General features: G+C 42.8%; 1 protein-coding gene across 6 annotated transcripts in view; it reads right to left on the minus strand.

Moving 5' to 3' along the window:
* The window catches only part of SLC17A5 (solute carrier family 17 member 5), a 76,255-nt gene extending 51,989 nt beyond the window's left edge, over positions 1 to 24,266 (minus strand). For 5 of the 6 annotated variants that reach the window (XM_068985002.1, XM_068985000.1, XM_068985003.1 and 2 more), the window contains exons 1-4: positions 24,099 to 24,266; positions 8,067 to 8,263; positions 4,468 to 4,701; positions 1,497 to 1,584 (exon numbers count right to left, since the gene is read on the minus strand). In XM_068985002.1, coding sequence (XP_068841103.1) covers positions 1,497 to 1,584; positions 4,468 to 4,701; positions 8,067 to 8,263; positions 24,099 to 24,192 — 613 coding nt within the window. In that variant the 5' untranslated portion in view covers positions 24,193 to 24,266. Of the gene's footprint in view, positions 1 to 1,496; positions 1,585 to 4,467; positions 4,702 to 8,066; positions 8,264 to 8,824; positions 8,846 to 24,098 lie in introns of all 6 variants that reach the window. The other variant, XM_068984999.1, reaches the window with a different exon arrangement.
* Positions 24,267 to 24,768: the final 502 nt, after the last annotated feature.

A 24,768-nucleotide genomic window follows, 5' to 3' on the forward strand; every position in this document is an offset into this window, starting at 1 on the left:
ACCTCTAGAGGTCAGGAAAAGATGTTAAGAGGTAGTGGTGGGACTTTGAAAAGGACCAATATCTGCTCCCATAAGAAAGAAGACGGAGAGGTAGAGGTAACAGGGTGAGTGAGGAATGAAAGCAGGAAAGCGGCAAGTGGGATTGGGAACTTCAGCTGGGTGAAGGGAAGGAAAAGAAAGGCTAGAGAAACAGGTTGAACAGTTGTTGAATATCTGCTCCCTGCCAGGCACTATGTGCCAGGGGCTAGGCTGGCTAAAATGAAGTGGTAATGACCACAAAGACTCTTGACCCCTCATTTGAGCTCAGACTTTATTTAATAGGCAAAGGAGAATCACAGATAGTGCCTCTTCTTGAACTTCTTATCAGATTTTTTACAGCGATCTCCACACAGCTGTAAGAATCTTCTTAAAAAAATAAAAAAAGGAACCTTCTTAAAATGTACATGAGATCATATCTCTCATGCAAAATATTTCCCCATTGCCTTTTGGAGAAGAAAAACCCTGTGACCTGTAGGCCTTCATGTAATCTGGCTCTTGTCTATTTCTCTAAACCCATCCCACTCCAGTACTCTTGCCTGGAAAATCCCATGGAGGGAGGAGCCTGTAACGCTGCAGTCCATGGGGTCTCTGAGGGTCGGACAGGACTGAGCGACTTCCCTTTCACTTTTCACTTTCATACATTGGAGAAGGAAATGGCAACCCACTCTAGTGTTCTTGCCTGGAGAATCCCAGGGACGGGGGAGCCTGGTGGGCTGCCGTCTATAGGGTCGCACAGAGTTGGACACGGCTTAAGTGACTTAGCAGCAGCAGACACCTACAGTGTTTCTCATTGCTTTGAAACTTCCTGCCTGTCAGTCCTTGTACATGTTGTTCTGATTGGCTGGAATGCTTTCCTTTTTTGCTCTTTGCATGACTGGTTCATCTCATTCTTTAGATTTTAGCTTAAAAGCCACTGCAAGAGAGGTCTTTCTCAACCACTGTATTTAAAAGCAGTCAGATCAAAAGTTTTCATTCCTCCAGTGAGCTGGAGGAATTATAATTCACATATAAAGCTCATGCTATCTTACCTATAGATCAAATGACAGAAAATAATGCATAGGGGAAAAATAAAGTGTCTGAAGGGAGGGATTGAAAGTCATGACATGTTTATGAGATGATCAAACCAGAAATCACAATTTAAGGACACAAGTATTCAATTTTCCAGCTTTTTGGGGATTTTGTTCTGTTAAAGCATTCTCTATACCAACATCTGAAAAGGCAACATGGTTTGAAATAAAGGATGGCAGATGGAGAAAACGACAATAGTCAATTATGCCACATTTCTATATGCTAGTGAGCGAAGGAAAACCATTAATAACTAAGTTATATCCTCAAAACTTTATTTTTCCCCAAAGGAAACACTTGACATTACATGACTCTGGTGTATACCTTTCCCCCAAGGTGGATGTGTAAATAACAAACTGTAGCAAAAATCTTTATAAAAATGGTTATCTCACCTGCATATGAAATACTCAGAAGCTTGCTTCTTTCAAGGGGGGGAGCCCATGAAGACCACATGGCATGCATGGCTGGATATGTGACACCCTGAGAAGGGAAAAAGGCATTTCTGATGAAATACAAAGCAGTTTCATTAATGTTTTAAATTCAGTTGAGTATTTTGTTGCAAGAAAAATTTCTGGATAAGACTCAAACCAGAATTACGTTTCGTGGAGTGACATGCCTTTACAGTGTTGAGTGAAAATACCTCATAGTGAAGTTCTTTAAAAATCTGAACAAAGATTTGTGGATTCTGTCAACTGCTTTGAGGACTGTAAGGTAAGGGTTATAAAAAATATAAAAGAATGTATTGAATGATGATATAAAGGGATTCCTCTCAATGTTAACTTTACTCATCTACTTTAAATAAACATTGAGAGGAATCCCTTTATATCATCATTCAATACATTATTTGTGTATATATATATATATATATATTTTTTTTTTTTTTTTAAGGGCTTCCCTGGTGGCTCAGAGGTTAAAGCGTCTGCCTGGAATGAGGGAGAATCAGGTTTGATCCCTGGGTTGGGAAGATCCCCTGCAGAAGGAAATGGCAACCCACTCCAGTACTCCTGCCTGGAAAATCCCATGGAAGGAGGAGCCTGGTAGGCTACAGTCCATGGGGTCGCAAAGAGTCGGACACAACTGAGCGACTTCATTTCTTTCACTTTATTTAAGGCTTGAATGAAATGGAAATGTAACCAATACATAACTTCACACACTGATCTAATACTGTGGGATACTAGAAGAAAATTCAAATTCATTCTTATCAACAGGAAAAATGGTCCTACCAAAAAACACTCAATTAGAGTGTTTATGATATTTTTTAAAAGTTTTCTGGTCATAATTAGCCTAGTAAATGCCAATTAGTGGAAGGGCAAGATAGGAGTAGGGGATTAAGAGCTATTAATACAAACTACTAGGTATAAAATAAATAAGCTGTCAGGAAATTATATATCACAGGGAATATAATATTTTATAAACGTTACAAATGGAGTATCAGTTCAGTTGCTCAGTCGTGTCCGACTCTTTGCAACCCCATGAATCGCAGCACGCCAGGCCTCCCTGTCCAACACCAACTCCCAAGAGTTCACTCAAACTCACGTCCATCGAGTCATTGATGCCATCCAGCCATCTCATCCTCGGTCATCCCCTTCTCCTCCTGCCCCCAATCCCTCCCAGCATCAGAGTCTTTTCCAATGAGTCAACTCTTCGCATAAGGTGGCCAAAGTACTGGAGTTTCAGCTTTGGCATCATTCCTTCCAAAGAAATCCCAGGGCTGTTCTCCTTCAAAATGGACTGGTTGGATCTCCTTGCAGTCCAAGGGACTCTCAAGAGTCTTCTCCAACACCACAGTTCAAAAGCATCAATTCTTCGGCGCTCAGCTTTCTTCACAGTCCAACTCTCACATCCATACATGACCACAGGAAAAACCATAGCCTTGACTAGACGGACCTTAGTTGGCAAAGTAATGTCTCTGCTTTTGAATATGCTATCTAGTTTGGTCATAACTTTTCTTCCAAGGAGTAAGCGTCTTTTAATTTCATGGCTGTAGTCACCATCTGCAGTGATTTTGGAGCCCCCCAAAATAAAGTCTGACCCTGTTTCCACTGTTTCCCCATCTATTTCCCATGAAGTGATGGGACTGGATGCCATAATCTTCGTTTTCTGAATGCTGAGCTTTAAGCCAACTGTTTCACTCTCCTCTTTCACTTTCATCAAGAAGCTTTTTAGTTCCTCTTCACTTTCTGCCACAAGGGTGGTGTCATCTGCATATCTGAGGTGATTGATATTTCTCCCGGCAATCTTGATTCCAGCTTGTGTTTCTTCCAGCCTAGTGTTTCTCATGACATACTCTGCATATAAGTTAAATAAGCAGGCTGACAATATACAGCCTTGACGTACTCCTTCTCCTATTTGGAACCAGTCTGTTGTTCCATGTCCAGTTCTAACTGCTGCTTCCTGACCTGCATACAGATTTCTTAAGAGGCAGGTCAGGTGGTCTGGTATTCCCATCTCTTTCAGGATTTTCCACAGTTTACTGTTTGAATCACTATGTTGTACATCTGAGATTTACATAATATTGTACATCTGTTACACCTTGACTTAAAAAAATACCAATTACTGATAATGGAGAAGTAACAGAACACTGAAAGCAGGGAGGTCCGTAGAGACTTGGGAGAGGAAGAGATGCTACAGGGAACAGGAAGGAATAGACTCTGCTAGATTCAAAGTGGTAGATTCACTGCTCTCCTTGGCCATTCACTAGCTGTTGTAGCCTCAGAAAGATTAGTTAACCTCTTAGAACGTCCACGTCTTTATCTGTAAAACAGGTATTTTACTTATGTAAGGAGAAGAGGAACCTGGTATTAGGGGGCTAGTTTTATTTTGTAATCAAGAAGAGTTTATTTGGTACACCTCTATTTGATAAGGATCATTCAGGTGAGTGACCAAAGCTTAAATGTAAATAGCACTTGGCAATTTCCAAAGTGTTCTAGCTATTATTATATGACTGGATTTTACTACTCCGGTCAGTGTTCTTCCTACACAGATATAAGGGGATTCCTCTCAATGTTAACTTTACTCATCTACTTTATTTAAGGCCTGAATGAGACTAACACTTTTCCACTTCCTTATCTCCTCAGTAGGACGGAGCAGGTGGAGCAGTGAAGTGTCCCCTACAAAATGTTTTCTCTGGTCTTTGAGCAAAGCTTCTAACTTTGGAGTGCTTCCACTGGAGAGCTCATCGACCACAAACAAAAATCTACTCACGTTATTTTATGGTTTAATCAGGTTTTAGTTAAAAAATAAGCCCTTATCATCTTTCAGTGTTATTTCTTGGGGCTCATGTTCATACCAAAGAATGATATCTTTAAGAAGATAAGAAAGTGAGAAGGGGTAAGAAGGAAAATAAAAGAGAAAAAAGCATACCTCTCCTAGCCCTTCTAGTGCCCTGAGTGCAACGAGGGCTCCGACTCCGAAATCTGCAGCGAGGGGAGTGAACAGGGTGAAGACAGCTGTAGCAAAGATCCCGAATCCTAGCAACAGCTTCCCCCCACTTCTGCTGGCAACATATCCTCCAGGAATTTGTGTGATGATGTAGCCATAAAAAAAAGACCCGAGAATCCATCCTTGAGTTTCTGCATCCCACCGGTACTTTTTACCCTATAAAGAATAGGAAAAAAAAAAAAAAGTCTTTTATGGCTAAGTAACATCCCTTCGTGTTCCTGTACCACAGCTTTATCCATCCATCTCTCAGTGGACTTGGACGTTTCCTCCACGTCTGGCTGCTGTAAATAGCGCTACAGTGAACACTGGGGCACACATGTCTTTTAGAATTGTGGTTTTCTCAGGGTATATGCCCAGTAGTGGGATTGCTGGGTCATATGGTAGTTTTAGTCCTCTTTTTTTTTTTTTTAAGGAATACTCCACACTGTTCTCCATAATGGCTGCATCAGTTTACATTCCCACTAACAGTACCTGAGGTTTCTACCTAGAGCCTGTTATAGAGAGTGAAGTAAGTCAGAAAGAGAAAAACAATTAACATATATATATGAAAACTAGAAAAATAGTACTGATGAATCTAGTAGAGGATGGATTTCTGGACACAGCAGGGGAAAGTGAGGGTGGGAATGAATGGAGGAGGTAGCACTGACATGTATACACACTCGTGTAAAATAAACAGTTAGTGAGAAGTCGCTACAGAACACAGGGAGCCCACCCTGGCACTCTGTGATGACCTAGAGGGGGTGGGATGGGGGGAGGTGAGGGAGGCTACGGATATATATATAATTATGACTGATTTCCATTGTTGTACAGCAGAAACCAACAGAACATTGTAAAGAAAATTTCCACCAAATAAAAAATTTTTAAAAAACCCAGCCTTTTAACATCTTGATAAAATGGCTCCTTTCTCTTATTGGCATGTGAGTACATATAAATGTAATTTTGAACCACTGTTCTTTTTTTTCCTGTTCATTTGTTTTTTGGCTGTGAGGCCTGTGAGATCTTAGTTCCCTGACCAGGGGCTGAACCCAGGCCATACCAGTGAAAGCACCAAGTCCTAACCACTGGACTACCAGGAAACTCCCCAGAACCACTGATGGAAGCTGAAGAACATGCAGACTTCCTCTTCGGTGGGTGAATCAATGTGATACAGACATGCCGTTTCTAGGAGTGAACGGAAAATCACTGAAAGTCATAATGTGCAGGCATGCTTGCTATTTTATAAAACTAGACCATGGGATGAATTGTAGATGTTTTGTGACAAAGAAGCCTCAAAAAAGGCAGAGAGTTGATCCAGAAAGTTACTGATCAGGACACTTCAGAGGCTAAGCCAGGCTTTAGAGCTAGGACTGGGTTCAAGGCCAGCTCTGTTACTTACTGGATTTGTAATCTGGGAAGATTAAATGGAAAAGGCACATAAAATAAGGCCTGACACATACTAAGTAACCACTTAATGTTAACTACTAGCATGCAAAAATATAATGTCTCCTCACTTCAGAGCAAGCACTTAAACAAAGATACAGAGCAGTACAACAGAGCAAGAATTTAAACCAAGCCAGAAACTTCATGTGAGTAGGAAAGGTCTCTTAACTAGCAGCAACACACAGTAAGGTGAATATGAAGATTTAAAAATTTTGTTAGTTTATATTTTTGGTTGTGCTGGGTCTTTGTTGCTATGCATGGGCTTTCTCTCGTTGCATCGAGTAGGGACTACTCTCTAGCTGCGGTGCATGGACTTCTCATTGCAGTGACTTCTCTTATTGCAGAGCACAGGCTCAGGAGTTGTGGCCCATGGGCTAATTTGCTCCATGGCATGTAGAATCTTCCAGGACAAAGGATCGAACCTGTGTCCTGCATTGGCAGGCAGATCCCTATCCACTGCACCACCAGGGAAGTCCGAATATGAAGATTTGACAACTGGGTATCTGAATCTTTAGTACACGTAGCCATGTAACCTAACCCATGTGTTAAGAACCATTCAGGATTTCTTTTTACTGTGCATATAAGGCAGATAGGTGGCACAGATGCTAAAGAATCTGCCTGCAATGTAGGAGACCTCGGTTTGATCCCTGGGTCGGGCAGATCCCCTGGAGAAAGGAATGGCTACCCATCCCTGTATTCTGGCCTGGAGAATTCCATGGACAGAGGAGCCTGGTGGGCTAGAGTCCATGGGATTGCAAAGAGCTGGACACGATTAGTGACTAAAACTTTTCCAGTAGTTGAATTATCAGAAGAATTTGTGGAAAGGAGAAATACAAAGCAAACCCATAACTATGTTTGTTTATAGTACCATTCTGTAGCTTCTCTGAAATTCCAGGGCTTCATAAAGTATCTAGCAGTTACAGGTTGAGGTAGGGAAAGTGGGTGATATGTACCCTTAACATGTATTCAGTAGCATTATCAAAGTCCAATGTAAAGATGTCATTATTTTCCTACATGTGCTTGTTTGGGGGCAGAAACCCTCTTCCCTGTTTGAGAAGAGGGAAGTCTTCTCATCTGCAAATGGCAGAGAAGACTCACCTAACATGGGATCTGGCTCCTTGATAAGCACTGAAGATGGATAAAAATATGCTTATAAAAAGACACCAGCCTGTCCCCCCTGTATTGTCTCCATGCAAAATAAAATGTTTAATATGTGTAAAACTCAATTCTGAACAAATGATGAACAAGCACTCATCAATACCACTAGAATACGGGGGGGGGGGGGGCAAAATGATCTAAGTAGCTGAGGTGAGACATGTTATAGATTTTTGAAAAGAAATTGATGAATTCTTATTTTTCACCCTTGTAGTTGAGATTGTTTAAATTCTCCTGCAACAGAGGGCTTCCTTGGTGGATCAGTGGTAAAGAATCAGCCAGACAATGCAGGAGACACATGCTTGATCCCTGACCTATGAAGATCCCCTATAACGTGGAACAACCAAGCCCAAGCACCACAACTACTGAGCCTGTACTCTAGAGTCTGGGGAACTGCAACTACTGAGCCCACGTGCCACAGCTACTGAAGCCCGTGCACCCTAGAGCTCTTGCTCTGGAATAAGAGAAGCCACCACAATGAGAAGCCTGCTCACCGCAACTAGAGAGGAGCCCCCACTTGCTGGAAGGAGAGAAAAGTCTACGCGGCAACCAAGACCCAGCGTAGCCAAAAATAAATAAATAAAATTTAAAAAGTTCTCCTGCAACAGGAACCTTTTAAAGAGTACAGCTATTAAACATTGTTCCCATAAAAACTATTTAGCAACATCTTAAACAACCTAATTTCCCAGTATGCCAGACAGGTTTTTCTAAATTCTCTTCAAGGATGGCATGTTTATGGAGGAAACTCAAAAGTTACTTTTCAAACAGATCAGGGTGCAGTGGCAGCAGCTAGCCAGTCACTGGGAAAACACAAAAGAAAATCATTCAGGGTTTACATGAAGAAAGAATTTGTGTTTCTGTAGGACGTACAAATTCAATGTTTTCCAATATGTTTACCTGGAAGTATTTCACGATTAAGATCATCTGTTTGAAAAAACAGCACTCACCGTTTGGTTGTGAAGAACTTTTATGGGAGCAGAATGCTCTGCACACTCGTAGGACGTTCTATTATCTTTGGCAGTTGTGTTTGAATCCACCATGTCCACTAGTGCAACACTCAGATTCACCCGTAATGAATAGAGAACGAAGAAACCGAAAAAGGACAAAAATGCTAGGTTGTAACGAGCAGAGCAGCATACTGGAGCTGAAATAAAGACTTGGGGTAAAACTTCCATGAAAAGAATAACTTAGATCATATTGTCTAAATCATTAAAAAGGTCACTTCTTAGATGTACACAAGTTAGTAAATTATGAATATTTTTCTGAGAATACTATCAGATGAAGTATACCTAAAAGCATGTATCAAGGAGAATTTGTTCTGGTATCTGTAGCTTTGATAAACATTTAACATTTGAGAGCCTGAACTGTAAGATGGTTTCTTAAAACATGGAGGCATCAGTTTTATTAACTTTGCTCAGAAAAATCTGCATTCTGGAGTCAAAACTGAAGCTGACAATCCCTGTCAGCTGACAAGATACGAGAAACACAGGTAAAGGGGTTTAATGGCATTGGTACTGCTGAAAAACCATCTCAAACATGGCCAAAAGTCCTTGAGTATTCAGCATACCGTGTACATTACTAACTATGGGTTAGTAGTCATCTCTCATCATAAACATATCTCAGCATAAAACACTTTCTGCTAAGGCCAGGGCATGAACCCCCTTCCCCTCTCTCTGCCCCCCACACACCACGATCGATTTCTTACCTTGAAAACCATCCTCAGAGGCTGGGTTTGAATTAGAAGCCATGATTAATACTTAAGCCTTTCTTGAACTAGATGTATTTAAGAATCCAGAAGCAAACTTGCAGAATCTATGACAGTTGCAGCCCCTCTGACAGTTGCTCAGTTGGTCTTGCTTAAAGGGCCCGTGGTAAAAAGCACAGTAAGAGAACGTACCCCACGCACACACACATACACACAAAAGGAAAGGCGGAGTGGGTGGGAGAAGCCTGTTAAAGGAAGATCATATGACAGGAGGAATTTGACCTATTTTTTTCCCTCTGATTATAGGTGTATGCACCTACTGTCTCTGTTTTTCTTCTTTTATTGAGTGGCAGAACTGGAGGGGAGATAAGAATTCAGGAAGCTGAATTAAGGGTGACTGATCCCAAGTGACAATGACAAAGTGGCGAATCCAGGGTTTTACACCATAAGTTCGACCAACACTGAGTGTTTTTGAAGATATGAAAATCTATTTCAATCTCTAATGACAAGTTAAATACATACATACATTTATATATACATAAAAGCATATATGTGTGCTTTTATTTGGCAGTGATATATTAGCATTGTATGTGGATATATAAATACAACACATACATACACACACACATATGCCTGTTGTTCCCTACTCAGGAATCCTGGTATATTCATTGACCTAGCTTTGCACAAGGATATATTTTTCAGAGTACAACTGTCTTGGCTCAGATTCAGATTCAATTCAGATTGAAGCCTTAATGAAGATAGCACAACTGCATTTAGGTGTATGTTAGCATACTGTAATCCAACTCACTCCTCTGTAGGCACTCATACACTTAACAGCTGTTATCAATTTTAGCTTTGTCAAAGATTGACATCTTTTAACAGAGAATTTTTCATTTGGCATTCTTGATTTCTTTCTCCAGAGTAGAGCTGGTGTTCGAACTGTGGTGCTACCTGCCACAGTCCAATCCAGACCTGTGGAAACTACAAAGTTTCATTCACACTGCCTCTCTCACCTGAATCTAGATACTCTTGCTCTCCACCCCAAGCAAATTGGCAGCTGTTTAGTTAAGGACAGTTTGCAAACTACAAGGCATGTTTTTTTTTTTTAATTAAGCCTTTTATTTTGTATTGGGGTACAGCCCTATTAACAATGTTGTTAAAGTTTCAGGTGGGCAGCAAAGGGATTTAGCCACACATATACATGTATCCATTTTCCCCTAAACTCCCCTGCCATCCAAGCTGCCACATAACATCGAGCAGAGTTCCCTGTGCTATATATTAGGTCCTTGTTGGTTATCCATTTTAAACATAGCAGTGTGTACATGTCCATCCCAAACTCCCTGACTATCCCTTCCCCCATCCTTGGTGCCAAAAGCTTGGGAAGTGGAGAAAAAGCGAGTAAAACGATTTTAAATTACCAGTGCAATTACTTGAAAATCTGACCTAGTAGTTATGGATCAGCCAATTTTAACTTTGGGAGGCACATTCAATAATCAGAAAAGAAAATGCCAACACAGAAGTCACAAAGTGACTATATGACTTTGAGGTTTTAAGAAATATTACCAAAAAAATGGCTCCTAGTTTTAAAAAAATGGTTGTTGATTAGAAATCCGTTGGAAAGATTTTATTTCAAGAAAGAATGGCAAGAAAAAAGGAACGTATGGTGACAGAGCAAAATGTACCTGTGAATGTGGCCAGTGCGTGAAACTGGTCCAAGAAAAGTGCGCTTGCATGACAATGAGAGAGTACATTCATTGGGCACCCGCCACACAGAAATCAAATTCAAAGTAAAACCATGCTTGCATAACGAGCGGAGCACCCATCAAAACAAACAGCAGCTTCTAAAAGATGGTTTCAACTTAGGAATGTGAAGTAGGTGTAGTTGAAAGAACACAGGCTGATTTAGATCAAAGCAGACCTGCTGATCAGAGAAGGCGATGGCACCCCACTCCAGCACTCCTGCCTGAAGAATCCCACGGACGGAGGAGCCTGGTGGGCTGCAGTCCATGGGGTCGCTGAGGGTCGGACATGACTGAGCGACTTCAATTTCACTTTTCACTTTCATGCACTGGAGAAGGCAATGGCACCCCACTGCGGCACTCTTGCCTGGCAAATCCCATGGACGGAGGAGCCTGGTGGGCTGCAGTCCATGGGGTTGCTGAGGGTCGGACACGACTGAGCAACTTCACTTTCACTTTTCACTTTCATGCACTGGAGAAGGAAATGGCAACCCACTCCAGTGTTTTTGTCTGGAGAATCCCAGGGACAGGGGAGCCTGGTGGGCTGCCGTCTATGCGGTTGCACAGAGTCAGACACAACTGACCTGCTGATGGAATCTCAGCTCTGATCTTCACTGGCAGTGTGTCTTGGGGAAAGGCAGCTAAGAGTTTCCATTATGAGGTTTCTCAGCTGCCAAACGAGGTGACCACCATCCACCTCACTGGGTTGTGTGTAGATTAGATGAAGTACTGAAGGGCAGGCAGTAAAAGAGAATTCTTTCCCATTTACCCTGGAGAAAGTCATACCGAGAGATACAGTGCTACAATACACATGTGTGTAACACGGGACAAAAGAGGGACGGAAACATGCTGTGTGCGGGGTAGGCGATGGTCAAGGAAGACCTCTGGGAGAAAGAACACCTAACAGTGAATCTTCATCCGTAAGCAAGAAGCTACGGGCAGGCTAGAGGAGGGAGAGTGATACGAACAAAGGCAGGGCAAGCACAGTGTGGAAACGAGAGTGAGCACCAAAGGGGCAGGAAGCCATCTGGCCCTGGGCTTTTGTTCGTTGACAGATTTCTGATCACAGATGCCCACTGACAGATGAATGAATATTGAAGATGTGGTCCATATATACAATGGAATATTAGTCATAAAAGGGAATGAATTTGAGTCAGTTGTAGGGAGGTGGCTGAACCTAGAACCCGTTATACAGAGTGAAGTACGTCTTGGGCTCCAAAATCACCACAGATGGTGACTGCAGCCACAGAATTAAATGACGCTTGATCCTTGGAAGGAAAGCTATGACAATCCTCAGTTCAGTTCAGTTCAGTCACTCAGTCATGTCCGACTCTTTGTGACCCCATGATCCGTAGCACGCCAGGCCTCCCTGTCCATCACCAACTCTCGGAGTTCACTTAAACTCACGTCCATCGAGTCCGTGATGCCATCCACCCAGCTCATCCTGGGTCATCTCCTTTTCCTCCTGCCCCCAATCCCTCCAAGAATCAGAGTCTTTCCCAATGAGTCAACTCTTCGCATGAGGTGGCCAAAGTACTGGAGTTTCAGCTTTAGCATCATTCCTTCCAAAGAAATCCCAGGGCTGATCTCCTTTAGAATGGACTGGTTGGATCTCCTTGCAGTCCAAGGGACTCTCAAGAGCCTTCTTCAACACCACAGCTGAAAAAAATCAATTCCTCAAAAGCATCAAAGCTTTCTTCACAGTCCAACTCTCACATCCATACATGACCACTGGAAAAACCATAGCCTTGACTAAACGGACCTTTGTTGGCAAAGTAATGTCTCTGCTTTTCAATATGCTATCTAGGTTGGTCATAACTTTCCTTCCAAGGAGTAAGTGTCTTTTAATTTCATCGCTGCAATCACCATCTGCAGTCATTTTGGAGCCCAAAAAGATAAAGTCTGACACTGTTTCCACTGTTTCCCCATCTATTTCCCATGAAGTGATGGGACCAGATGCCATAATCTTCGTTTTCTGAATGTTGAGCTTTAAGCCAACTTTTTCACTCTCCTCTTTCACTTTCATCAAGAGGCTTTTTAATTCCTCTTCACTTTCTGCCATAAGGGTGGTGTCATCTGCATATCTGAGGTTATTGATATTTCTCCCGGCAATCGTGATTCCAGCTTGCGCTTCATCCAGTCTAGCATTTCTCATGATGTACTCTGCATATAAGTTAAATAAGCAGGGTGACAATATACAGCCTTGACGTACTCCTTTTCCTATTTGGAACCAGTCTGTTGTTCCATGTCCTGTTCTAACTGTTGCTTCCTGACCTGCATATAGGTTTCTCAAGAGGCAGGTCAGGTGGTCTGGTATTCTCATCTCTTTCAGAATTTTCCACAGTTTATTGTAATCTACACAGTCAAAGGCTTTGGCACAGTCAATAAAGCAGAAATAGATGTTTTTCTGGAACTCTTGTGGTTTCGATGATCAAGTGGATGTTGGCAATTTGATCTCTGGTTCCTCTGCCTTTTCTAAATCCAGCTTGAACATCTGGAAGTTCATGGTTCATGTATTGCTGAAACCTAGCTTGGAGTATTTTACTTTACTAGCATGTGAAGGCAAACCACTTCAGTATTCTTGCCTTGAGAACCCCATGAACAGTATGAAAAGGCAAAATGATAGGATACCGAAAGAGGAACTCCCCAGGTCAGTAGGTGCCCAATATGCTACTGGAGATCAGTGGAGAAATAACTCCAGAAAGAATGAAGGGATGGAGCCAAAGCAAAAACAATACCCAGTTGTAGATGTGACTGGTGATAGAAGCAAGGTCCAATGCTGTAAAGAGCAATATTGCATAGGAACCTGGAATGTTAGGTCCATGAATCAAGGCAAATGGGAAGTGGTCAAACAGGAGATGGCAAGAGTGAACATCGACATTTTAGGAATCAGGAAACTAAAATGGTCTGGAATGGGTGAATTTAACTCAGAAAGTGAAGAGGAGCTGAAAAGCCTCTTGATGAAAGTGAAAGGGGAGAGTGAAAAAGTTGGCTTAAAGCTCAACATTCAGAAAACGAAGATTATGGCATCTGGTCCCATCACTTCATGGGAAATAGATGGGGGAACAGTAGAAACAGTGTCAGACTATTTTTTTGGGCTCCAAAATCACTGCAGATGGTGACTACAGCCATGAAATTCAAAGACGCTTACTCCTTGGAAGAAAAGTTATGACCAACCTAGATAGCATATTGAAAAGCAGAGACATTACTTTGCCAACAAAGGTCCGTTTAGTCAAGGCTATGGTTTTTCCAGTGGTCATGTATGGATGTGAGAGTTGGACTGTGAAGAAGGTTGAACGGCGAAGAATTGACGCGTTTGAACTGTGGTGTTGGAGAAGACTCTTGAGAGTCCCTTGGACTGCAAGGAGATCCAACCAGTCCATTCTGAAGATCAACCCTGGGATTTCTTTGGAAGGAATGATGCTAAAGCTGAAGCTCCAGTACTTTGGCCACCTTATGCGAAGAGTTGACTCATTGGGAAAGACTCTGATGCTGGGAGGGATTGGGGGCAGGAGGAGAAGGGGATGACCCAGGATGAGATGGGTGGATGGCATCACGGACTCGATGGACGTGAGTCTGAGTGAACTCCGGGAGTTGGTGATGGACAGGGAAGCCTGGCGTGCTGCGACTGATGGGGTCGTAAAGAGTTGGACACGACTGAGTGACTGAACTGAACTGAACTGAACTGAACTGAACCATTACACCTCCCACCATGGACTGCATGGATATCAAACCAGTCAACCCTAAAGGAAATCAACCCTGAATATTCATTGGAAGGGCTGAAGCATCAGTTAGATAGCAAGGGTTGGATAGCAAAGGTTAGGAAGGGTTAGATAGCATCACTGACTCAGCAGACATGAATTTGAACAAACTCTGGCAGATAGTGAAGGATAGAGGAGCCTGGTGTGCTGTAGTCCACAGAGTCACAAAGAGTCACACATGACTTAGCGACTGAACAACAAGGTCAGAAAGAGGAAGAAACTATATCATATTTTAACTCATATATATGGAATCTAGGAAAATAGTACTGATGACCCTATTAAAAGGGAAGAAACGGAGACACTGATGTAGAGAACGAACTTATGGACACAATAGGGGAAGGTGAGGGCAGGATGAATACAACAACTTGAGAAAATAGCATTGACGGATATACACTACCATGTGGAAAACAGATAGCTAGTGGGAAACTGCTATATAGCAGAGGAAGCCCAGCATGGCATTCTGTAATGACCTGGATAAGTGGGACAGGAAGGGGGAGGGAGGCTCAAGAGGGAGGGGATACATATATATATATATATATATATACATATATATATATGATTGATTCACGTTGTTGTAATGGCAGAAACCAATACAACATTGTAAAACAATCATCCTCCAATTAAAAAAAATAAAAATAAATTAATTTTTTAAAAAGGAGCAGGAAACAGCAGATGACCTGATGGGGCTGGACTATGATGCTGCAGTAACTGAGTGGAACACTGGTTTCTTAATTTAATGACAAAAACACTAGGCAATAATTATTGAGCTCAATGTGCTCAGTATCAGTCTAAGCATTTTAGATTATGGTTTTAAGGATTAACTGAGGTGGCACATATAAAATATTTACAACACACATAATATGCTTCAATTACTGTGAACTGTTATTATTATAATGCTTTCTCTGGATATTAGGAATTGAGGTAATTAGGGCTTCCCAGGTGGCTCAGTGGGTAAAGAATCAGCGTGAAGTGCAGGAGACACAGGAGATGTGGGTTCAATCCCTGGGTCAAGAAGATTCCCTGGAGGAGGGCATAGCAACCCACTCCAGTATTCTTGCCTAGAGAATCCCATGGACAGAGGAGCCTGGAGAGCTACAGTCCATAGGGTGGCAAAGAGTTGGACATGACTGAAGCAACTGAGCATGCATGTATGTTAGGGATCCAGGTTATTTCTCATTTTTGAGAAATTAAGAGTTGAAAAAAGAAGCTATTGAAGAGAGTCGGGGTGTGAAGTTCCCGGTGAAACAGATAGAACTGCTGAGTGAATGAATATCCACCCAAAACTGGGGTGAGCAATCTGCCCTTGTGTTTCACCTTGAAGCACAACTTGCCTGTAAGCAGATAGTTCACACTGAGATGCATGCAGTGACAAAGCAAGAGGGCAACGGAGTTTAGAGTACAAGCAAGAACATAAAGTGCTGGAGTATGATTCTGACTCAAGAAGCAAGTAAAATGGAGAGGGCTAATGCTCAGTGAAAGCAGGAGCTTTTCGGCTGTGTTGTTCACCGCTGTCCACCTTCAATGCCTAGAGCAGTGTCTGCAAGAGTTGGCATACAAATATTTAGGGGGCTTAAAAGTACAGAGTGTGGCTTCCCCAGTGGCTTGGCTGGTAAAGAACTCACCTGCCAATTCAGGAGACACAGAAGTCGCAGGTTTGATCCCCGGGTTGGGAAGATCCCCTGGAGGAGGAAATGGTAACTCACTCCAGTATTCTTGCCTGGAAAATTCCATGGATAGAAGAGCCTGGCAGGCTACATACAGTCCATGGGGTCACAAAGAGTCGGGCACGACTGAGCAAGCATGAAAAAGTCAAGAGGTGTATCTTTTAAACAATTATTGGCTTACTTATTTTTGGCTGTTCTGGGTCTTTTACTGCTGCACGTAGGCTTTCTCTAGTTGTGGGGAGTGGGGGCTATCCTTCATGTGGTGCATCCTTTTGTTGTGGAGCACAGGCTCTAGAGAACAGGCTCAGTAGTTGCGCTGCACTGGCTTAGTTGCCCCGAGGCATGTGGAATCTTCCTGGAGCAGGACTCTAACCCATGTCCCCTGCCTTGGCAAGCAGGGTCTTACTGGTCCACAAGGGAAGTCCCAAAGGGTGTTTCTTAATGGAAGTTCACAGTTCTACCTATGAAGTTGGTACCTATCTTGACAATAGGTAAAACAGACACACCTTCTCTCTACTTCTGGACCCGTGTGAAATCTTCCATAAAAATAAATGAGGAGTCAGTGGGTGGAAAGTTCAGATGGAATGAGAGAGAGGTCAAAGTGGAGCAGTTACACAGGCAGGAAGGGAGGAATTCTAGTTGTGGTTAAGGCAGTTATGGGAGCTGGCGAAGTCCAAGGGGTGACTAAGGAGGGAAGGAAGTCGTCAGACACGTTTGAGTCTGAGAACTTGAGGCGATACGTGTGAGAAGTCACTCGAGATAACAGTGGGGAATTAGAACGGAGAAGATGGATGTGTGTCGGGTGGTAAAGCCTGTGATGAAGCAAAGGGCTGGGCAGTGGGCAGAGGAGACCATGTTGGGGAAAGTGGTCTAGCCAAACGGCCCTGAGAGTGGAGGGGTGATTGTCTGGGAGCATCAGTGTGGAGTATGAAGTGACCCCACCAATTGCTGTAAGACAACAGCAGTGAGGAGTGGGAGCAGAGCGCCCAGGAGGCCAGGCTTCTCTTGGAGTAAGGAGGTGCCTGAGGTGCGTGCAGGCTCGTAAAAACCTGAGAATCCCCGGCCTCCATTCGTGGTGGGAGGGTTTGACACTGGGGACGAGCGGGCCTGGCTGAGGAGCAGGGACGTACTGAGTGGTGGTGAGGGGCTGAGACTGAGGTGGGAAATTCATGGTCAAGGGCACTGACCTATGCAAAGACGATGACTTTCTCTAGAGGAGGGGGCTTGGATGGGTGAGCCCCTTGGCCAGGGAACTGCATTAAAAAAGAGTTCTTATCTAAATGGCTAAAGTAAGTTTTGCTTTTAAAAGGGGTAAATATTTAACTAATCTTAGCCTGTCTTGGGCTTCCCTGGTGGCTCAGATGGTAAAGAATCTGCCTGTGATGCAGGAGAACCAGGTTCAGTCTCTGGGTCAGGAAGATCCCCTGGAAAAGGGAATGGCAACCTACTCCAGTGTTCTTGCCTGAAGAATTCCATGGTCAGAGAAGCCTGGCAAGTCCATGGGTTGGACTTGCCAAGACAGTTGGACATGACTGAGCAACTAACACACACACACACACACACACACAGCCTGTCTTATGGGTAACCCACTCCTGATAAATCCTTATTTATTTCTAGTTCCCAAATTAATATCCATTTACATGAAAACAAATTCCGTTAAAATGGACTCAGTTAATTTTGTCACTGTTAGGCATTGAATATATTAATTTTTAAAATATATGCAACAATATTAAATGTATCTGCCTGGAGAATTTCATGGACAGAGGAGCCTGGCGGGCTGCAGCCCACGGGGTCTCAAAGAGTCGGACACAACTGAGTGACCAACACACAACGTTAAATGTAGGCCTTGTTTAACTCTATACTCTGTAAGAGAAAAATAAAAAACCGCTAAAATGGACTCAGTTACTTTAATATGTTAACACTGATTATCACAACATGACCCAAGGCCACTTCCCTTCATCCTGCAATATGGCTGCTATCTACGAGCACTGCATACCTTATATTTAAGACTGTAATTACACACAAGTTCTATTTATGTGTACTATACAAAGCTTATATAACTGAACCTTGAATTTAACCATCTGCCTCTTGTCCCAAAAGAATAGTAGAGGCAAAAAACAAAACAATAACAAAATGAAATAAAGCAGAGGATGTGCCATTATAAGCTAGAAAATCAAGTTCCAATAGAGTGTTACATGAAGAATGGGGCTCTTTTTTTTTTTTTTTTGGTGCCAGCTGCTCTGAGGAATGCAAAATCCAAACAATTTTAATTGATGATAATAATAGTAATTAACGTTTACTGTATGCTAAACTCTATTCCAAGCACTTTTTATTAGCTTATTTAATCCTCACAATAGCCCTATGAATTAGGTATATTATTTTTCTCTGATTTACAGGCACAGAGAGGTTAGGTTAGGTAGTGAAACTAGGATTGGCAATTAGGCACCCTGCCTCCAGATCCACGTTCTGCTTTTAAACACAAAGAAATGTTGAAGGAGATCTAAAACTGACTTTTCCTAACATGAATGAATATATTTTCGGCGCAAACAGTACTCTGAAAGTCCATTTAATCAAAAACAAGACACATTTCATTCATACAAAAATAAACCTTCAACTGGTGAGAAGTGTGAGGAATGGAAATTTTATGGGTGTACCTAACTCTCTTCCTCCCTCCTATCTAGATTAAGCAGAAGAATCTATACATTCCTGTGGTTTATCAGCATTGAGCCTTCCTTCCCCCCACCACTTAAAAACATTTGGGGGATATATTAATAGTTGATCTGATTTACAAGTTGTATTATTCTCAAGTGTATAGCAAAGTGAATCTGTTATACATATACATATATCCAGTCTTTTTTAGATTCTTTCCCCATATAGGTCATTACAGAATATTGAGTAGAGTTCCTTGTGCTATTCAGCAGGTCCTTATAGTCACCTATTTTATATATAGTAGTGTGTATATGTCAATCTCAATCGTCCAGTTTATGCCTCCCTCATTACGTCTTGGTAACTGTAAATTTGTTTTCTACATCTCTATCTCTATTTCTGTTTTGTAGATAAGTTCCTTTGTATCCCCCTTTTTTAGATTCCACATATAAGCGATATAATATGATATTTGTCTTTCTCTACCTGACTTACTTCACTCAGTGTGACAGTCTCTAGATTAGAGGAATCAGGCTCCCTGACTTTAGAATACAAAGCTACAGTATTCAAGACAGAATACTGGCAGAAAAACAGAAACATAGACCAATGGAGCAGGATAGAAAGTAGAGATAAACCCAGGCACCTACGGTCACCTACTCTGTGAAAAAGGAAGCAAGAATCCACAATGGAGAAAGACAGTCTCTTCAATAAGTGGTGCTGGGAAAGCCAGACAACTACATGTAGAAGAATGAAATTATTACACTCCTGAACACCACACACAAAAATAAATTCAAAATGGACTGAAGGCTTAAATGTAAGACTAGACACTATACAACTCTTAGAGGAAAACATGCACCGAACATACTTTGACATAAATTTCAGCAAGATCTTTTTTGATACACTTCCTAGAGTAAATGGAAATAAAAACCAAAAATAAACAAACGGGGCTGATTAAACTTAAACTTTCCTTTTGCATGGCAAAGGAAATCATAACGAAAATGAAAAGACAAACCTCAAAATGGGAGAAGAGATCTGGAAATGAAGCAACCAACAAGGAATTCAGTGCAGTTCAGTTCAGTTGCTCAGTCATGTCTGACTCTGCGACCCCATGAATCGCAGCACGCCAGGCCTCCCTGTCCATCACCAACTCCCAGAGTTCACTCAGACTCATGTCTATCGAGTCGGTGATGCCATCCAGCCATCTCATCCTCTGTCGTCCCCTTATCCTCCTGCCCCCAATCCCTCCCAGCATCAGAGTCTTTCCCAATGAGTCAACTCTTCACATGAGGTGTCCAAAGTACTGGAGTTTCAGCTTTAGCATCATTCCTTCCAACGAACACCCAGGGCTGATCTCCTTTAGGATGGACTGGTTGGATCTCCTTGCAGTCCAAGAGACTCTCAAGAGTCTTCTCCAACACCACAGTTCAAAAGCATCAATTCCTTGGCACTCAGCTTTCTTCACAGTCCAACTCTCACATCCATACATGACCACAGGAAAAACCATAGCCTTGACTAGACGGACCTTTGTTGGCAAAGTAATGTCTCTGCTTTTGAATATGCTATCTAGGTTGGTCATAACAAGGAATTAATCTCCTTTAAAATACACGAACAGCTCATAAAGATACGTGTACCCTCAGTGTTCATTGCAACACTGTATACAATGTCCAGGACATTCAGGCAACCTAAATATTCATCAACAGAGGAATGGATACAGAAGATGTGATACACATATACAATGAAATATTACTCAGCCAGAGAAAAGAATGAAATAATGCCATCTACAGCAACACAATGTCTGCCATCACTTTGGCGTGCATCTCTGAAATCTAGCTGGCTATGTAAAAACAAATGCCTGAAAGGCAAACCAGTCAGGTTACGGAGAATTCTGTCATATTCTGTCAACCTGAGAGGTTCTTAACACTATAGAAATATATCTTAATTTTAGCTCTCTTAATAAAGAAGCACGACCTATAAAACAAGACCATGTCCTCTTATCCATGATGGGGTGAGTGGTGAACTTTCAAATTTGTGAAGTCAACAAAAATGATTAAGCATTTTGCAAATAGGAATTTCTCAAATGTAACGCAAAGGTGGCAGTGTTGTGACAAGGAAGGAGGATGGGACTAAAATCTAGAACTCTGGTTAGACTTTAACATGGCTATAGCAACCTTTGGGAACTTAATCTCTTTGGCTGTTGGTTGTTTATATATAAAATGATGCCCACCAGATGGTAGTTTAGTCTCTAAGGTGATTTAACTGATGTATAACATTATAACTAACATTTTATCAGCTTTTGTTATCTCTTCTGGTAAACAAAACTATACACATAGGCGTACAGAAGATACTGCTAATTTCATATAGGCTTGGTCCAAAACAAACATAAATGATAAGTAAAACATAAATGCTCAGTCACGCTGGACTCTTTGTGACTCCATGACTGCCAAGCTCCTCTGTCCACAGGGTTTTTCCAGGCAAGAATACTGGAGTGGGTTGCCATGTCCTCCTCCAGTGAATCTTCTCAACCCAGGGATCCAACCCAGGTCTCCCGCATTGTGGGTGGATTCTTTACCGTCTGAGACACCAGGGAAGCCCAAGAATACTGGAGTGGGTAGCCTATCCCTCTTCTAGGGGATCTTCCTGACCCAGAAATCGAACCAGGGTCTCCTGCATTGCAGGCAGAGCCTTTACCAACTGAGCTACCAGAGAAGTCCAAGAATACTGGAGTGGGTAGCCTATCCCTTCTCCAAGGGATCTTCCTGACCCAGGAATCGAACTGGGGTCTCCTGCATGGCAGGCGGATTCTTTACCCACTGAGCTACCAGGGAAGCCCAAGACATATATAAACATACAGAAAGAGAGATTTTAAGGTCAGCTGAAGGTTTACTCCTTCAGGCACCACTAAAAAGCTAATTCTGGATGAAAAGTTTTTTTTTTTTAAACACCTACAATGTCTGAAACGTGCAAAGTAAACATACAGAACATAATTTAAATAAAAATATAACTAATAGTCATCTTGTTTCTCCTATTAGATGTACAGAAGCCAGGACCGGGGCACTACTGAGCAAGAAGATGAGGTAAGCCCTGGTGCCTCTTATAAGGCTGTTACACCCATCTTTGTCTTTCCCATTGCTCCTCTCTTGTCCTTGTCATAGCACGCCAGGCACAAAGCGTAATTTAAAATATTGTTGACTAATGCAACACCCTGTAACTTTTCTCTAAAACCCTTATATTTTAAGTAGCAAAAAATAACAATGTGTTGTGCTATTTTTATCTTCTTTTCCTCTCTTGTAGGTAATGTATAGAGTAAAAATAAGAGGGGAAATGGTTATAATAAAGACAGCCACCTCAAGGCATGAGGAACAGGGCTAAGATCTATACAAGAACACTCAACCCATGAATCAAGGAGGGATTGTTTTCAAATTTCATTTCCATCTCATTCCATTTCCCAAAAGGAATGAAAATTTTCTTTTTTAATCTACTTTATTGAGGTATATTTTACACACAATAAAATGCTCCCATTTCAAGTGTACAATTTGGTGAATTTTGACAGATGTATACATCTTTGATCCCTAGTCAAGATGCAGAATTTTTCCATCACCCCAAAAAGTACCCTAGTGTCTCTGCAGGCAACTCCTTCCTGCCTGTAGCTTCCATGCAATCAATGATCTGCTTCCTGTTATCACAGATTAGTTTTGCTTGTTTAGAACCTCATACTGACCAAAAGATACATTAACATGGTAGTTTCCTTTGTGCCTGGGATTTAGCCATATCAGGAGTGTCAGCAGTTACTTTTTATAACTGAGTATGTGTGACTATACCCCAATTTGTTTACCTAGTCATTTGTTGATGGACTGATGGATAGGTTGTTTCCAGTTTTTAACTATGGATATTATGAATTAAAGCTGCTATAAACATTGTTTGGTACTATGGTCATGCATGTTTAACTTTAAAATATTAACAGACTGCCAGTTTTCCAAAGTACTTGTACCATTTTACACTCTTACCAGCAAAATATGAGTTCTAGTTATTCCATATGTTTGCCAGTATTTGGTATCTTTGGCCAGTTTAACTAGTTATTTTAGTAAGCATGTAATGGCTCACTGCAGTTTTAATCTGCATTTCCTGACAATTACTCTGTTTAACATCTGAGCTAAAATTTGATTATATATATATTTATTTCCCAATTGCAATAGAACATAGTAGTTTCTAGGGAATATCTTTACGGCATTTATTTCTGTATTTCCACACTAGATTATTTCAGAGAAGAGGATTATAGAAATCTAAATCATATGTCATGAAAAAAGATCAGTTTATGGAACTAAGTCCAACTTCCAGATAAAACGCCAGTATGGTACAGTGCTTACCCTGAGCGTCCACAAAAATAAGCACCTAGTTGCCCGATGGAGCTATAATATTGCTACCTCTACTGCCACCATCTGGTAATGTTGAAAACAAACTTAAAAGGTTATACTGCTCTTGGTCAAGAAAAGTTAAATTTCTAATTCAGCTGTTTCTCAAGCATACATCTTTGAAACTACAGAATGCATGCAAAGTGATTTATTCTTTAGTTTTTATTTCTTTTAAAGAAGCATGATAGCAAAATATTTAATTTTCCCAAATTCAGGGAAGATGCATTGTGAAGTATTATACATCCTTTTCTATTTGCTGCATGGCTTTCGACAAATTACCTTAGCGCGCTCTATGGATAGCCTATCTTAAGCCTATCTGTGGATAGCCTACCCGTTTCCTAATTTATTAGACTGCTATGACTTCATTGTAGACAACTAACTATACGGGGGAAAAAATGTATGCAGTAACTTTTACTGCACAATTTCAAGATATTCGCTGAGTTATCCAATAATTTCCCTCCGCATACGCAACAAAGTTAACCCCAGTCCTTTTTTTTTTTTTTTTTTTGTCTCCACGCCCAAGGAGCTAGCTACCAGATCACATGCTGGAGGACCAGCAGCTGTGGCAAGGTGGCAGTGACAAGGAGGAAGAGTCCGCGTCTCCGTCCCGCCCTCCAGCCTTCAACTGCAGGTTTCCCCAGGGCGCTTTTTTCCTCGGGGTCCTCCGCTTCGCCCTCTGCCCATTCATTTCAAGGTTCTCTCCCCTAGTTCGTTCTTCCACAGGGTCCCCAGCTCAATACTACGGAAGATCGCCCGGCGCCCTGCGCCCGCGGCGCCCAGCAGGTCCGAGCCCGAGCCCGCCGGCTGCACCTGCGGAGACCCCCGGGGCTGCACCTGCCGAGGTCCTGCTGGAACCTCAGCCCAGCCCCGGCCTCCCGGCGCCGCTCGCCTCCCGGGCCCGGCAGCGGGCTTCTGGGCATCCGAGAAATCGGAGGCTTGAGGGGGGGCCCTCACCGGGCTCCCCGATCTCAGCCCCCGAGGGCTTGAGCGGCTCTGGACACCCTCCACCTTGGGACGGCCACCCGCCCGAAAACCCCCTGGATCGCGCCGCCACTCACCGGTTTCCGCCCGGGGGGCGCGCTGCAGGAGCGGTGTGCGGTCCGAGCCCTCCTCGCCGTCGCTCGGGGCTAAGTCCGAAACCGGGGACTTCATGATGCCTTCAGGGAGCTACGGCACAAACCTGCTCCGCGGAAAAGAGAGCTCCAGCGGGACCGCCGAAGCCCCCCGCCGGCGGGCTGAGGCGGCCAGGCTGAGCTGGGCCGCTGGCACCGCCCCCAGTCTGACCCCGCCCCAGCTACGTCAGCCACAGGCTCCGCCCCAGGGCGGCCGCGCAGGCTCCGCCCCCGCCGCCATCTTGAGGTCGGGCCTTTTTGCGGCCGGTGGGGCGGGGACGGCCGGGTTCTGGAAGTCAGGCTTGCTGAGGCGCGGCGGACGCCGAGTTGTCGGCCCGCTGGGTCGGGGTGTTCTAAAGACTAGTGTTACCCTCCCTTGCGCTCCCTGGTGAAGCTCAGAGAACAGCGGGGACTGGGAATCTTGAGGCGGAAGACAGGGGCTTAAATTGTGCATCATTAAGGAGAGAACTTGGAGAGGATGGCGTGTATGTGAAGTTCCGTTATAGTAGTAATTTGCCATGAAAGTGAAAGCCGCTCAGTCGTGTCCGACTCTTTGCGACCCTTTGGACTATCCAGTCCATGGAATTCTCCAGGCAAGAATACTGGAGTAGGTAGC

This window comes from Capricornis sumatraensis, chromosome 13, assembly GCF_032405125.1.
Source record: "Capricornis sumatraensis isolate serow.1 chromosome 13, serow.2, whole genome shotgun sequence".
NCBI classification, from domain to species: Eukaryota; Metazoa; Chordata; class Mammalia; order Artiodactyla; family Bovidae; genus Capricornis; species Capricornis sumatraensis.